At 43.7% G+C, this 15,033-nt stretch overlaps 2 protein-coding genes across 6 annotated transcripts in view; both read left to right on the top strand.

Moving 5' to 3' along the window:
- The window catches only part of ARHGEF9 (Cdc42 guanine nucleotide exchange factor 9), a gene marked incomplete at both ends in the record, with an annotated part of 219,229 nt that overhangs the window by 21,194 nt on the left and 183,002 nt on the right, over positions 1 to 15,033 (top strand). The window contains one exon of one of the 5 annotated variants that reach the window (XM_079910057.1): positions 3,966 to 4,077. The exons of the other annotated variants lie outside the window; for them this stretch is intronic. Within the exon in view, the coding sequence (XP_079766183.1) occupies positions 4,069 to 4,077 (9 nt within the window). Of the gene's footprint in view, positions 1 to 3,965; positions 4,078 to 15,033 lie in introns of those variants that run through there. 5 annotated transcript variants of the gene reach the window in all.
- On the top strand, positions 3,679 to 3,872 carry LOC307180038 (uncharacterized protein; the record flags this gene model as incomplete). Its single annotated transcript, XM_079910067.1, has 1 exon — positions 3,679 to 3,872. The coding sequence occupies one exon, from the start codon at positions 3,679 to 3,681 to the stop codon at positions 3,856 to 3,858; it is 180 nt and encodes a 59-aa protein (XP_079766193.1). The 3' UTR covers positions 3,859 to 3,872.

Below are 15,033 nucleotides of genomic sequence, written 5' to 3'. Positions count from 1 at the left end.
ATGCCCTTAATGACTAAATGAAGAACCCAAGCAGGAAGTAAAGACAATATAACCAGACAGGTCATGTGGATGGTGTCCCCAAGGCAAATGGAGCATTTCAGGAAGGAGGAAGGCATCAATGGAGTCAAGAGGGAGAAAATTCAGGGAAGATAAAGATGGAAAATTGGCCATGAGATATAGCAACAAGTTGGTCATTTGTTTATATTCACAAGAAGTTGCAGTTTCTTATGGGATGATGGGAGTGAAAGTCAGGCTGCAGTGGGTTGAAGGGTCAATAGATGGTGATGTGGAGAAAGGCTAAGATTGCACTTTCAAAGGCAAGGAGAAAGATTCTAATTGTTTACATTATGGTACTGTCCTGATTACCAGTATCTGTCTCAACATAATCTAGAAGAGTGGCTTTCAAACTATGTTGACCATTGCCTGCTGTAAGAAATATATTTTACATCACAACCTAGAACATTTATATTTATATGTAAATAAAACAAAAGCTTCAATAAACAGTATTTATCCTAACTATATGGGTATTTCATATAAATGAAATCATATAAAAGCCTTTTGTGTCTAGCTTCTTTCACTTAGCATATTTTTAAAGTTCACCTATGTTTTAGCATATAACAGTACTTCGGGTTTTTTATGGCTGAATAATATTCCATTGTGTGCATATACCATATTTTGTTTATCCATTCACCAGGTGATGGACATTTGAGTTCTTTCTATCTTTTGGCTATTGTGAACAATGCTGTTATTCATGTTCATGTACAAGTTTTTGTGTGGGCATGTTTTCATTTCCCTTAGGTATATACCTAAGGGTGGAATTGTTGGGTCAAATGGTAACTCCATGTTTAAGTTTTTGAGGAACTGCTAGCCAAAGTGGCTTCATCATTTTACATTCCCACAGCAGTGTTATGAAGGTTCCAATTTTTCCACATCCTTCCCAACACTTATTATCTAGCTTTTTGATTATAGCCATCCTAGCATGTGTAAAGTGGTGTCCCATTACAAATACGCTATAGTAAATATCCTTCATTTGCATTTCTTGTATTTGATTTGCATTTTCCTGATGACTAATATATTGAGCATCTTTCCATGTGCTTATTGACTATTTCTCTGGAGAAATGCTATTCAGATCCTTTGCCAATTTTTAAATTGAGTTATTTTTCTTTATATAATTGAGTTGTAAGAGCTCTTTATGTATTCTAGATACAAGCCCCCTTATCAGATATATAATTTGCAAGTATTTTCTTCCATTCTGTGGATTCTCTTTTCATACTCTTGATATTGTCCTTCAAAGCACAGAAGTTTTTTAATGTTGATCAAGTCCAATTTATCTATTTTTTTTTCTTTTGTTGCTTGTGCTTTTCATGTCATATCTAAGAAACAATTACCAAATCCAAGGTCACAAAGATATACCCCATTCTCCCCCTTTTGTTAAACTTAGCCACAATATCATTTACAATTAATAGTGATTCCTTAATATTATCAGGTGGTTCAAATTCCCATTTATCTCATAAATGTCACAAATATGTGTGTGTATGCACGCATACACAAGTTTCACCTGAATCAATCACACTTTTTTCTCCCTATTTACTTGCTAAAAAACCTCCTGTAGTTTTTTACAGTCTGTATCCCCGTATTCCAATTTAACATGTTTTTCTGTCTCCTGTGTGGCCTATAAATTGATAGCTGGATCTAGAAGCTTGATCTGATTCAGGATTTTTTGTTGTTTTGGCACAAATCATTCGTAGGTGATGTGATGAGTCAAAATTTTAAAGTGAACGTTTCTTTAGGTTTTATTCTATCTTGTAAGGCTAGGGGCCATTTTGCTTATGACCTGCATTCACTCAGAATTTCCAGTCACGTAGTTAAAATGGGTGACTGTCCTAGACTCAAAGATTTCTAGAGAATAGAGAGCAATTCTCATTCCTCTTCGAGTCTATAGTATGCTAGAAATTCCAGAAATTAATTTGTTCTATCCCTGGATAATCTAGTTTCTTGCCCCTCTCCACCAATATCTATGTGTTCATGTTTACAGTCCTAGAATGTAAGAGTAAGAAGGGCCCTTAGAGATCTTCTGTATAAGTTAGTCCTGGATTTTTGAGGGCCAAGGAGCCTGCTATATTTTCTTTCTTTTTCTGAGGTGAGGGTTCAGAGGTTTCACTGAATTCTCAGATAGGTCTAAGTCCTCATGTGGCAGAAGGGAGATGGAGGCCCATAGAGGGGAATGGAGTTGCCCAAAAGTCATACAGCAAGCTTGAGGTAGGGCTAGGAGTAAATCTGAAAACTTCCTTTCTCTAGTCCAGGGCTTTCCCCCAAGTTTCGGACACCAGGTCACCAACACAGAACAGGGAAGTGATTTCAAGCAGACTGCAAGTTTTGTAGAGGGTTTTCCACTGCAAAGCTGTCTTCTCTTCCTAGTACCCAGTATGCTGGAAGAGTGCAAGCTGTAATAGTGTAAAGAAACCATAAGTAGGAAAGGAAATCTGACCTGCAAGTGCAGAGATATCAGAGAAAGACAAACATAATTGGATTTTGGATAATTTGTTGAGTGTCCTTGTGGTTCTGTACACAGCACTGATTTGCTGAACTTATATAGCTAATTGTGAGTAGCCTATAAATACTTAGACAGTGGCCTAAAGGCATCGTTGCTTCCTCCTTGGCCCAGGCTCCAAAGTGGCTGCAAAGGATTCCTTTTTCCCCCGTTCCTTTTCCCTCCTCCCCACCCTTTTTCCTTCCTTTCCTCCACCGTTCTCTTTCTTCATCGTCGTATCCCCCTATTTCTTCTTTCTCCTTCCCATCTTTCCTTTTCTCTTCCTCCTGCTTCTCATGGTCTTCTCCTCATTCCCTCCTCCCTCCCTGCCATGCCCTCTCCCCTTTGGCCCCTTATGTCCGATCCCTCCCTCTTTCCCAATCCTTTCCCTCCTCTCTCCCCTCATCTGCATCAACCCATCCACAACATGCTCCCCACCCCCACGCTAGAACTGGCAGCCAGGGCCTCCAGCTGGGCTGGATGAAGCGGGCCTGCTGGGGGAACCGTGGGTTCTCCGATTGGCTGCCGCGGGTAGCACGCCAGCTCAAGTACCGCCCCCCGGCGAGTAAACGCGCCTCTGCGGCACCTGCTATTGGCCGGCGGGCCTGTCAGCAGCCTGGGTTGTGCCTCACGCAGGCGCCGGCAGTCGCTCGGAGAATAAAAACGTAGTCTTCGCATTGGGGGGTGGGGAGAGGAGAGGAAGAGAGCCAGCGAGGCAGGGATCGAAAGAGTGGCTGGCAGCCGGGAGCTCCGCGAGCAGAGAGAGCGTAGGAAAGCGAGCGAATTAGGAGTAGGGGAGACCGAGACTGACCGGTAGCCAGCCAGGCAGGTGGACGGACGCACCCCCGGACAGACAGACTGAGCAGGCGCCGGAGAACCTCGCTCTGGTTCCCCCCGCCTTTCCCTTTGAAAGCCAGGATTTTGCCTTTTCCGTGGCGCCCGAGAGAGAATGCTGGACTCTGCCGACTTCAGCGCAAGCTAAGATTTCTCAGCTAGGGAAGAAGGATCAGCTCAGTTCTGAGAAGGGGGGAAGCAAGCACCCCTGTCCCCATTCCCCCTTCCCCCCCTCCCATATCAAACTCGGGCGCCAAACCCAGCCCTTCCCCAACCACCCGACTTCCTCCTCTCCTTTCTAGCATGGTGGCTGTATGGACAGTCTGACAGAACAGAGACTGACATCTCCCAATCTGCCGGCCCCCCATCTGGAACACTACAGTGTTCTGCATTGCACCATGACCCTGGATGTGCAAACTGTAGTCGTTTTTGCCGTGATTGTAGTCCTCCTGCTTGTAAATGTCATACTCATGTTTTTCCTGGGAACGCGCTGAATGGAGTCCAGCCACCTGAGCTGTTTCGAACTCTCGTTTTGATTTCATCCCGAGAACCTCCAAGGAAAAAAAAAAAGAAAAAAAAAAAAAAAAAAAAGAGAGAGACAGAGACAGAGACAGAGACAGGGAAAGAGAGGGAGAGAAAGAGCAAGCTTTCTTACTCAGGGGGGAAAGCGTTTTGAGCTTCAACATGGCCTCGCTGTGATATGTATGACGTTGGTATATTATCTCTCCCTAAATCTTTTGTTATGTCTTGTCTTTTAAGTATGCCTGTGAGTGTAGTTGCTTATTGCTTGAGTAAAACTGTTGATAAAGAAATGCTTTCTATTTATGTGTGCATGTGTGTGTGTGCATTCTCCACCTATGTGACGTTCATGAAGCAAGCTCTGTGTCCTTACACAATGGCTTTGCTGATTGTGGTGTCTTGTCAATTCGTTTTCTTTAAAACTACCTTTAAATTCCATCACAGAATTTCAGTCAAAATTTCTCTCTTGCCATCAGAAGCGCATTTGGGTTTGTTTGGGGCAAGGGGGGTTGTGGGAAGAGTATGATGAATTTCTGGCATCTTAGGGAAAACAGTATTGCACTAGATGTTTAGAGGGAAAAATTGATGCAAGGAATGAATTTAGGGAGAATGATTCTTCAGTCTCTAATGAGAAGCGAGAATTTGGGAAGTGATGTGGTGGGGTGCGTTGTGCTGGCAGTTGGTGACTGTGTTCTCTGAATCTTAATTTGCTGTACAGGGTTTACAATTTCCAATTTGGAAAGAAGCCACCTTTAAAACATTTTTTAAATCATTAAATGTCAATTTCTTTGGAATCATGGAATGGGGTATAAAAACGTTCTCTGATTTTTATGAATTAGCAAGAGAAGACATTGACAGTAACTGTTTGGTTCTTTTTCCCAAAGATTGTACCTGTGAATTTGAGTTTGGGGATTTTCTCTGTATGTCCTCCAAAAAACAACAAAAGCCAGCTCTCTACCTACCTTGGGAATAATGTATTTAGATATGCCTCTTTGGGGTAATCTCATTTGCAAAGATGTTCTTGAACTACATTTTAAATAGAACTTGCTAGTGCTAATGAGAAAGTGGTTTTGTTTGCTTCCTTGTTTGTTCTTTAAAATCAGAAGTCTTTCTAATTAGAAGGTTTCCATGACAAAATGAAAGTATGTATCATGCTAAATTGAGAGTTTTGAGCACCCCCCCCAAAAAAAGTCTGGATGGAATGGGATGAAAGCTCTGGAAAACATGAGCTAAAAGCAGCATTCCAATTTGACACTTATTTGCATGTCTGTATCTGGTGGTAGTGGTGGTGGTTGCTGTTAATATTGCTACTGTTATTATTTGTATATTTCTGTTTCCCCTAAGAAAGCTCTTGGCAAAGCCAGGAAAAAAACTGTCTCTGATGCCAGCGTGCATAATACCCCTCACCCCCCACCCACTGATGTAGGCAGATCTTCTTCATTCTGTTTCTTACCTGACTTGAAAGAGTGCCAATTATGTCTCATGTAGCAATGAATCAGGGCACATACACATCCACACACATGTTCCCTCTATACCCATGTGGGCGGCTGTTCATGAGTGATGTGCAAATCTGCTGGCATTGTGCTCTCAAGTTCCATGTACTGTTGTTCAGACTCTTTGGAAATGACTTTGAAGGCTGTGAAGGGGGCTCTTGAAATTGTCCTGACCTCAGGACCCAAAGAGTATTGTTTTATGGCTTTAGAAGAGGTTTTGAGCCTCAGGGTGTGCTCTCAATGGTTCTGTGTGGGTGAGCAACTGATTTTTTAATTCAGTTGGTACCATGGTGTAAGCATGATCTGGGAAGTCTGCTGGCATTCACTCTTATTATTTACTCTTTAGTCCCTTTGTGGGAGCCCCTGGGTTGAACTAAGAACTTGTTTTTTGCAAAGAGAATCTAGTGAGTCCCTTTCCCCATCCCTCCCTGCATTTGCTCTAACAGTATTGTCTAAAGTAAACTGATATTTTAGCTGGGCACTTTGTTTTGAGACAGTGTTGGAGAGTGAGGAAAGGCTCTAGGATGGGCAGCTGCAGACCTTGGTCCTCTCTGTTCAGTGACTGTTTGACATTGAGCAATTTTTTCCTCCTCAGTAAGTTTGGGATTCCCTATAACACTGGCATTTGGGGATGGTTGGACTATGTTCTTGCCTTCTGTGATTTTGGGTGTCCATAGGCAGTTGAAATCAGAGGCTGGTGAACTGGAAAGACAAGTGAAAGGCAAATGAAATGTTAATTAAGGGGTGATGGGAGTGGGGAGGGAGGAAATATCTGTTTGCTGGTATCTGGAGAAACTTAAGTTTTATCTAAGAGATTTTTTACCTAGTTACGTGGGAAGAAAACTGGACTACAACAATAGAATGCTTTTTGATTTTTTTCCCCCAAGGGGGAAAGGGTTCTCCAAGGCTGGTCTTTGAGCCAGGTTTATGACAAATTATGTGTCATGAAATGCCACAGCCTTCACCTCTGGGTGCCTGACAGACCCTTGGCAGAAAGCCTTTGGGAAGGTATGTGTGTAGGTTGTGTGACAGTATGTACGTGGTGGGTGTGTGTGCACACCCTACTCTGTGTGTGTATGTGGGGGGGAGGGGTGCACACTCCTGAATGTGGATGGGGGTTGGTTGTGCTAGGAATGAGGAGAAACAGCAGTTTCACAGTTCTGAAAGGCCTCCTTGTGCTATGGCCTATAAGGATTTGACTGGTGCCAGGATGGATGAGTGTCCCCCATACCAGCTTTCCCCCTACCACACACAGCTTCAGAGTAAAGGGGTGGCTTGAAAGAGCCCTTTCATCAGTAATTTAGTTTGTGAAATGGGTAAATATTTTTCAAATTAACTTATTTCTAGGCAAATAAGGGGATGCTGCTAGCCAGATGGCAGGCCACCCTAGAGCAGCTAAAAGGGAGTTTAGGGAGTAGAGAGCAGGGTGACGTTTTACTTGTGTGAATCCTAAAGGTTTGGCATTTCTACTTCAGACTTGTGAGGGTATGCACAAAGAGAAAAGAGTGGGAGAAAATGAAAAATGCAGCTGAGAGGAGTGGAACACTCTGCATTTTGACTTTTTTTTTCCTTTCCTGCCTCTTCATCTTCCCCCTTCTAAGACATTCCTACCTCCCTTGATATAGCCTCCTCTCTCTCCCCGACCATCCCTACTGTAAGTGGGTTAGAAGGAAGAGGGCTTTTCCTCTCTGATGTGACCCAACTATTCCTGACAAAGTTCCTTGTTCCCTTTCCTCCTCTCTGACTCCTTTGTAGAGGATAACTTTTTGCTACCAGCTCAAGAATTTTGGCTCCCAGCTCCCCACTAGGGGATTCAAGAAAATGTCCTCAACCAGTATCCTAGCAACTCCTGCATCACTCAGCTCCTGCTGAGCTCCAGAGCCCACACTTTAAATGTCCAGGCACCAACGCCTCTGGAGCAAGGGGGAAGCTGGCAAGCAGGACTTGAAGAGGTGCTTTTGGGGAGGGGACAAATAGAGAGCAAGATCCTCATTGCCTGCAAAGACCTAGAAAACATATCCACAGAAGGCCTACAGAGCTTAGCTGCATCCCAGCCATGGGACTGTTTATTGGAAGGCTCCTGGGTTCAAATCCCTCTGTAGTCACCGCCTTCTCCTTAAGATTAAATGAGCCATTTCACAGCCTAGCTTTAGTGCAAGGAGGTCTGCAGGCCCTGAAAAATATTTTTGTCTAACCATGCCTTTTGGCTGACACAGGGAGGCGGTGAAGGGATAGCGTGGTGGGAACAAACTGAGCAGTGCTTTACCCCCCACTGAGACAGGCTCTATCTGTCAGAACCTGTAACATCTGCCTCTGCACTGTGCCCCAGTTTTGTTTGTGGCTAGAGAACCCTGCCCAGCCCAGCTGCAGTGTGGAATTTGCTTTTTTTTGTTGTTTTATTTTTGTTGTTGTTGTTTCTATGTTGCTGGTCTCTGAATAGTTTCCAGCTGAGATGGCTGGGCAAATTGGAGAGGCCAGTTTGATTATTGGTTTGGTGAACAGGGCTTGGGCCCTGACTCAGATTTTCTCATCCACTTGTATGTTTGTGTGTGTGTGTGTGTGAGTGTGTATGTGAGTGTGTGATTAAGTTGCTAGGGACCTGAGGGATCCCAGTGAGCCTTTGGGTGAGGTGCTCTTCTGCCCTATGGTGAGGCCCAGACTGAGAGTGCTTGGCTGTGATCAGAGGAAACACTCTGGCAGTTGCAGGGATGCTGCTAAAGCATGTCCTTCTTTTTGCCTCTGTTTGCCATCTTGGCCTCTGCTCTCCTTGGCCTGTGGAGTACTTGCTCTGGACAGAGACATGATTGGGAATTGAGCCTGTTCTCCAAAAATAACTGCCTCCTCAGAAGACCTCCCACAGACCATCTGGCTTCAGTCCCAGTGGCTTTGCCCCAAGAAGTGGGATGGAGGTGGGGAATCTTAGACTCTTGAGCTCTTATTTCTAGCTCTGCAACTTGTTTAGGCCAACTGAGTCTCTGGCTTTCCTGGAATCCTTGATCAAAGCTTAGCTCTTCTCATGTCTACCCAGAGTATTTCCTGTCATTAGGTGGGTATAGATACTCAAGAGTATTTGGTATGGTGCTTTGCCCTGGCACCAAAGTACTGAATGGAAAAACTAGAAGGGGGAAGGGTCTAGTGGAGAGAGAAGACTCAGGAAACAGTCCAGTAATGACAATACTAATAATCCCTTGTCAGTGCATGGGCCTATAGGGTTTACAGAGAAATTCCATATCTTTTCTAATTTTGAGCATCACATCAGCCTTGTGAAGTGGATAGGGATACTTGTTATTCCTGGTTTTACAGATGAGAGAAGTAAAAGAGAGATTGGTGGGATGGGACAGTGGGTCTGCCTTTCAAATGGAGAGTGGGAGAGAGTCAGAGTTGATCGTTCCCAGCTAGTGTGAAGCTGAATGGAGTCAGGTGGAAGGGGAAGAGTGTGAGTCACCCCTGAAGTCATACTAGCTTCCTCAGCTACTTGCTTTCATTTTTAGTGCTCTTTCATACCTTTCATTTATATAGCAATTTTGCACAGAATTCTTTATTCAATAAAATGTTGCCTTTTAATCTTGAATATACATCAAATAGTTCCCTTTAGTCTTATGAAAACTCACTATTTGGGATCTTCAAGGAGAAAGGCAGTGTGAATTGGTGAAGTCTAAAATACAGAATGTTTTGAAGGAACTACAGTTTTCATACAATTGTCCTTCCTTTTAAAGAACTCTAATTTTTCTATATATATATTTTAAATGTGCTGCCCAGAACTGATCATGCTACTCCAGGTGCCACCTGATCAGGATCAAGTACAAAAGGACTTTGATCTGTCTGTGAAATATTTAATATTGCAGTCTTCTACTGGTTCTCAATCCTCAGTGAACATACAGATCAGCTGGAGAATTTTTAAGTACCCATGCCAAGTCTCCACTCTGGGAGATTCTGATTTAATTATCACGGGATTGGTCCCAGGCAGCTTTTTTTTAAAAATTATATTTAAGGCTCCCAAGATGATTCAAACATACAGCCAGGGTTAAGAGCCTTTTGGGCTGTAGGCACAAAGCCTTTGCTGTCTAGTCCAGTCCTCTGTGCTGTTGTGAAGTTGGCCTTTTGAACCAAACTTCAGGCTTTTTTGAACCAAACTCATTGAATTTTGTTTGGTTGATCCATTACCCTAGCCTTTTATGGTTTTTTTAAAATTTTGCTTCATTGTGCCAAAACTTAGCAGTTCCTTCTAGCATTGCATCAGTTAAGCTTATTTTTTTGGTTGGTCTATTCTAGCGTTTGGCATTTTAAATTTCTTTCCCCTTAATGCCATGAAACAGATTAGCAGTCTCTTCTAGCATTGCATTATTTGAAAACTGAATAAGTATCATCCAAGTTGTTGATTCAAAGAAATGTTTAATATAATAGGGTTAATGCTAGCTCCTCTGGCAACTCATCAGAGCTGCCTCTTGGAGTTGGAGCTGGTAATGTTTTGTGTATATCTGGTCAGCCAGTGCAGAATCCACTGGGTGCTAACATCATCTATCCTGTCAACATGTTCATGAGGATAATGCGGCATGATGGATTTGTTGTATGTTTTGTGGACATCAGGATGTATGCTAGTTTCATAGCGATCATCTACCAAGGCAATGACCCTATCAAAAAAAGGAATATGAGTCACTTGGCATCTTACCCCTGGTAAATCCTGTTGCAGGCTCCAGGGTTCCCTAAGTTTTTCAGTACCCCCAAACCATATGTTTCCTAATTGAGTCCAGAATTTGCCTGAGGGTCAGTGCCACAACTGTAGGTTTTGTGTATCACTTTCTTTTCCCCTCTTTGGAAAAGCGGGGCATCATAGATTTAGCTTTAAAAGAAAATATTTGGTTATATGTATAGCTGATTCACTTTTTTATAAAGCAGAAACTAACACATCACTGTAAAGCAATTATACTCCAATAAAGATGTTTAAAAAAAAGAATATATTTGGTTTTCAAACAGTTTAGGAAACTCTTTGTGTGTGTTTCTCTTGGTTGGCTGAATTGTTTCCATTTACACTGTGGTTCTCAGCCTTGGTTGCACATTGGAATCACCTGGGGAGTTAACAAGACTAACAACAATTCCTAAAATCTCTGGGGGAGATCTGATTGAGTTGGTCATGGTGAGGCCCTGGCATCAATATTTTTTTAAAAGCTCCCTGAGGTGACAGGAATGTTCAGCCAGGGATGAGAATGACTGCTATGTTCAAAGGAAATGTCAGCTCAGCCTGAATCTGGCTTATCACACACGTGAATAGGCAGGCTTCACAGATGGTGAGATTTTATTCTAGGATTGTGGGGGCCTTGATGAATTCTAGGGGCTTGTGTCCACCTTAAAAAGGAGGACTCAACCCTAGAGAGTGAGTAGTCTGAGGACCTATTTGGATTTTAAATTATCAGCTGTGAGATGGTTTGAACCTTTCAGGAAAATAGTCCCTATGCATTTTCTATAGTAGTGCAGAAGATTCTGTTCATTTTCTGGGTGACCTTGGTCAAATTACCTCTCCCCTCTGAAATTTGGTTTCCTCATCTGTAAAATAAAGTCAGGTGGATTAGAGAGCTTCAAAGATTTCTTCCAGCTTTAATGATCTGTGCTTACTTTGTGATTAATACTAATGATCAAAATGATTAAACAGGGTTTCCCTGGTGGCGCAGTGGTTGAGAGTCCGCCTGCCGATGCAGGGGACACAGGTTCGTGCCCCGGTTCAGGAGGATCCCACGTGCCACAGAGCGGCTGGGCCAGTGAGCCATGGCCGCTGGGCCTGCGCGTCTGGAGCCTGTGCTCCGCAACGGGAGAGGCCACAACAGTGAGAGGCCTGCATACAGCGAAAAAAAAAAGATTAAGCATATTATTCAAAACCAGTAGGTAATCCAAAGATCTCTTATAGCAGGTTTGGAGTGCACAGGGTGATTTTAGGGGGTAATAGACTTGCCTTCCTAATTGTATTTAGCTTAGGTTTCTTCTAGGACAACTGAACTGGAGGTTGTATTCATTGAGCACACACTGATTGCCCACAAGGAAGGGAGCCCTACAGTGAACTGAGTGTCAGGGGGATGCTACTATGGGATTTAGTATTTGTTGTTAAAGATACATGTTGCATGGATAATTGAGAATTGCCTCTTATAGATAAAATACCAGCCTCATAGTTCTGGGAAAGCCTAGGAGGCAAGGGGCAGGCTGCTTTGACACTCCAGAACCCCTTCCTGCAGAATTTTAAGTAGCCATTCATTTAATTAATACTACTACTACTGTTAATAAGAATTTAAATGAATAAAGTTTCCTAGTTATTTCATTGGCTTTTTCCTCAAATCTGGAAGTAGTTGAGGAAACTGATTCACAGTAAGATTAAGTGACTTACTCAAGGTCACACATTCAGAAAGTGGTAATTTCTGGCCTAGAACCCAGGCCTCTTGACAGCAGATCTTTGCAGTTCTTCCAGTGTAGGCTGCATAGTGGACTCTGTGGTCAGAATATGGTCATGACTCTGAGAATTGAAAAGCCACCACTGACATAGAGCAGAACTCAAGAGGAAACTTTGAAGAAAGGAACAAAGGGACAACCTGGTGGAAAAGGAGACATTAAGGGAGGGATTTGTCTGAGGCCAGTTCTTTCTTGTTCTTATCAGTCTTCTGTGCTAGTTTCAGGCCCCTGACAAGAACTGGGCATTTGGTCTTTGAGCATCAAGGTTGAGAGTTAGTAGTAGTGAAGAGAGGAAATTATGCATGCATGACAGAGAGACAGCATATGGAAGGCAGTTCTTTAGTAGGAGAAAAAAATGGCCTTGGGCCCCCTAAGAGCAAGCTGTGGCTCTGTACCTACCTTGCTCCCAGAACTTGATCAAAACCCTTCTCCACTAGGCCTCAGTTTCCATGTCACTAAAATGAGGAGTAGATTTAGTAGAAGAATCATGTTCTCAAATGAAATTGGAGCCAGTAGCTTCTCTATAAAACCTGAAAAAGCAGAACTTGTCTGGTTGAAATGGGCCTGGGACAGAAGTGGCAGACAGAGTCTAGAGTTCCAGACTTGCAAGTGCAGACCTTATTCATTAGGGGAATTAGAATTAGAAGAGTGGGGAAGGATCTGCCCAGCTCAGCCAGATTACTTGGAAGATAGGACAACCTTGGATGTAAGAGGCAGGTTGGGGTGTTGTCTTTCATTTATGTGGCCAGGATTCACATAGAGAATCACATAGGGGCAGAGATTAGAGTACCTTGGAGATCTGCATGCCTCTCCCCTTCCTGTTTTTTTTTTTTCCCCTTCCTGTTTTACAAGTGAGAAAATTAAGGCACTGAAGGGAAAAGGGACTTATCCAAGGTTGCAGTGATGGGTCTGTGTTCCTGAGTCATCAAATCAGGCCCTTGCCCCCTATAGCCTGCTACCTCTGCTATAGTGTTCTGGCTCTATGCTCTCTTGGCTGTATCAGAGACCTGAATGCTCTCTCAGGTTCGGTTGGAGAGAGAGAGCTGACAGAGAGGCTGAGAGAACAAGAGTATTATGTAACCTCCTAAAGGGGAACAGGCCTGTCAGAGCCCTTAGGGTGCCAGGCAGTCAGATGGGGTGGGGGGAGCACCGAATCTCCTGCAGACTACATCAGTTCTTCTGAGGCAGGGAGCCCTGGAAGCAGCACAGTGTTGCTCAGCCATCCACCCTCGGGGCCCAGAGGAGGCTAGCACTGTGCGTCCATAGTCAGCTCTGGGAATAGTTCTGGCAGCTCTGATCTCTTTGTCTGCCTGCCTTCATTAGAGGAGAGAAAGGATGCACCTCCGTGCCCAGCTGGCTGCAGGAAGGATGTGCTGAGCCCACCCCCACCCCCTCAGAGTGTGGTGCCTAAAGGCAGCATCTACTTTTAGCTGTACCTCCCACAGCCTCTCCTCTGCCCACTCTCTTCCTTCCTCCTCCCTCTGTGAACCATGCTGGTTGGCAGGAGGGCTGGGCAGTGGGTGCTTTGGCACTGGGAAAGAGGCATGGTGGAGCCAGGCATCCCTAGGAGAGGCTTTGATAGAGCTGGCATGGTGGGAAGTCTCAGAACAGGCAAAATGATTAGACTCCTTCGTGTTTAGGGACTAAAGGGAGCGGAGGGATTTATTAATTTCCTTTGGACCTTGCAACCACCTGAGGTGCTTGTCTTGAGAATCCAGATTGAACTGCATAGGAGGGCTCAGGAAGATTTATTGGATAAAACATGCATAGACACTTTCTCTACTTGGATTTAGAGAAAAGCAACTGGGGCTAGTGGATGTTCGCTTGATTCTTGACTCTCTCTCTCTCTCTCTCTCTCTCTCTCTCACATTGTCTTAAACTTAAACTTTTCAGTGGGTTTTTCACATTGTCTCACTTGATCTTCTCTGTGGCCCTGTGAAGTAGGTAAAACTGGGATTACCTGCATTTTACAGATGAGAAAAATGAGGCTCAGGGATGTATCGTCATATACTGCCTGATCTGGGCTCAAGCTCTGGAAGTTACAGTGCCATTTAAAATCATTCCAGACAGCTGTATCTTCTAGAAAAGGGGTGTTACAGCTGTCTTGAGTCCAATTCCCTCATTTTGGAGGCTAGGTAACTAGGCTCAGAATGAGAAAGGGCTCACCCAAGGAAACACAGTATGTTTGAAGCAGTACTGGAGCTAGAGCATTGCCTTGCAAGGATGTGAGTTCCTGGACCCATGAGACTTGCAAGCTGCTCTTGTCTTTCAGGGATGGTAAGGGAACTCTATATGGTGTGATAGAAAGCAAAGGATCACTGAACTAGTTGTCTGTCGTTGTTTAGCTCTGTGACCTTGGGCAAGTCACTTAGCCTCTATGAGTTGGTTTTCTTTTCTGTTAATTGAGGCTGATAATCCCTGAGAACTTTCTGAGGCTGAAATCTCTGGGTGACTGCTATAGTGGAGGGGCCTGACACTTGGTAGGCTCTCTGGAAAGGATTTGTTAGTGAAAGGCTTACACATGAATAAAGAGGAACCGCAAATATGAACTTAGTTGCTGGGTGACCTTGAACAAATCCCATTGTCTTTGTGCCTCATTTCTCTCTGTTACAACTTGGAGGCCTCTTTTACTTTCCTCCCTTGGAAGGATAGAATCCCTACGTCCCAGCCCATGTCGTGGGTCATTGGTGGGAAGCTGGGATTTTTTTTCTTTATAAGAAGCTTTCTTTTATTTACCCCCAGCTCCACCCACCTCGCAACCTGGCCACACATGGCGCTATGAATACCAGACTAGCTTTCTCTCTCCCTATCTCCTGAAAAGATAAAAGAGGAATGTGGAAGAAAGCCAAAGTTAATTGTGTTTTTATTTAGTGCCTTTTCAAGTCCATCAAGCCAGAATCACCTAGGCACTTGGAAATTAAAACAATTCTTTGCTCCCAGGTCCTTAGCTAGAATTTGTGATGAACATTACTGGATTTCATGATATGATTAAGAGTTATGTTAGAAATTGAAGGCTGTGGACAAATGACCTAATTAGAACAAATCTGCACTTTTCACCTTTATCTGTATCATTTTGTTTGGGAAATTCTCATTGCCCCGGGGACAGGGCAAGAAGATAAAGACTACTGTATAGTTTTTTATTCCTGCCACATTTGTCTTTTCTCACAATTCTATGAGGTGAGCAAGGCCAGGATTCTTCCCATTTTATGGCTAAGTAAATTGAAA

This window comes from Stenella coeruleoalba, assembly GCF_951394435.1.
Source record: "Stenella coeruleoalba genome assembly, chromosome: X".
NCBI classification, from domain to species: Eukaryota; Metazoa; Chordata; class Mammalia; order Artiodactyla; family Delphinidae; genus Stenella; species Stenella coeruleoalba.
The sequence above is the reverse complement of the archived record's forward strand: the minus strand, read 5'-3'. Positions and strand labels throughout refer to the sequence as shown.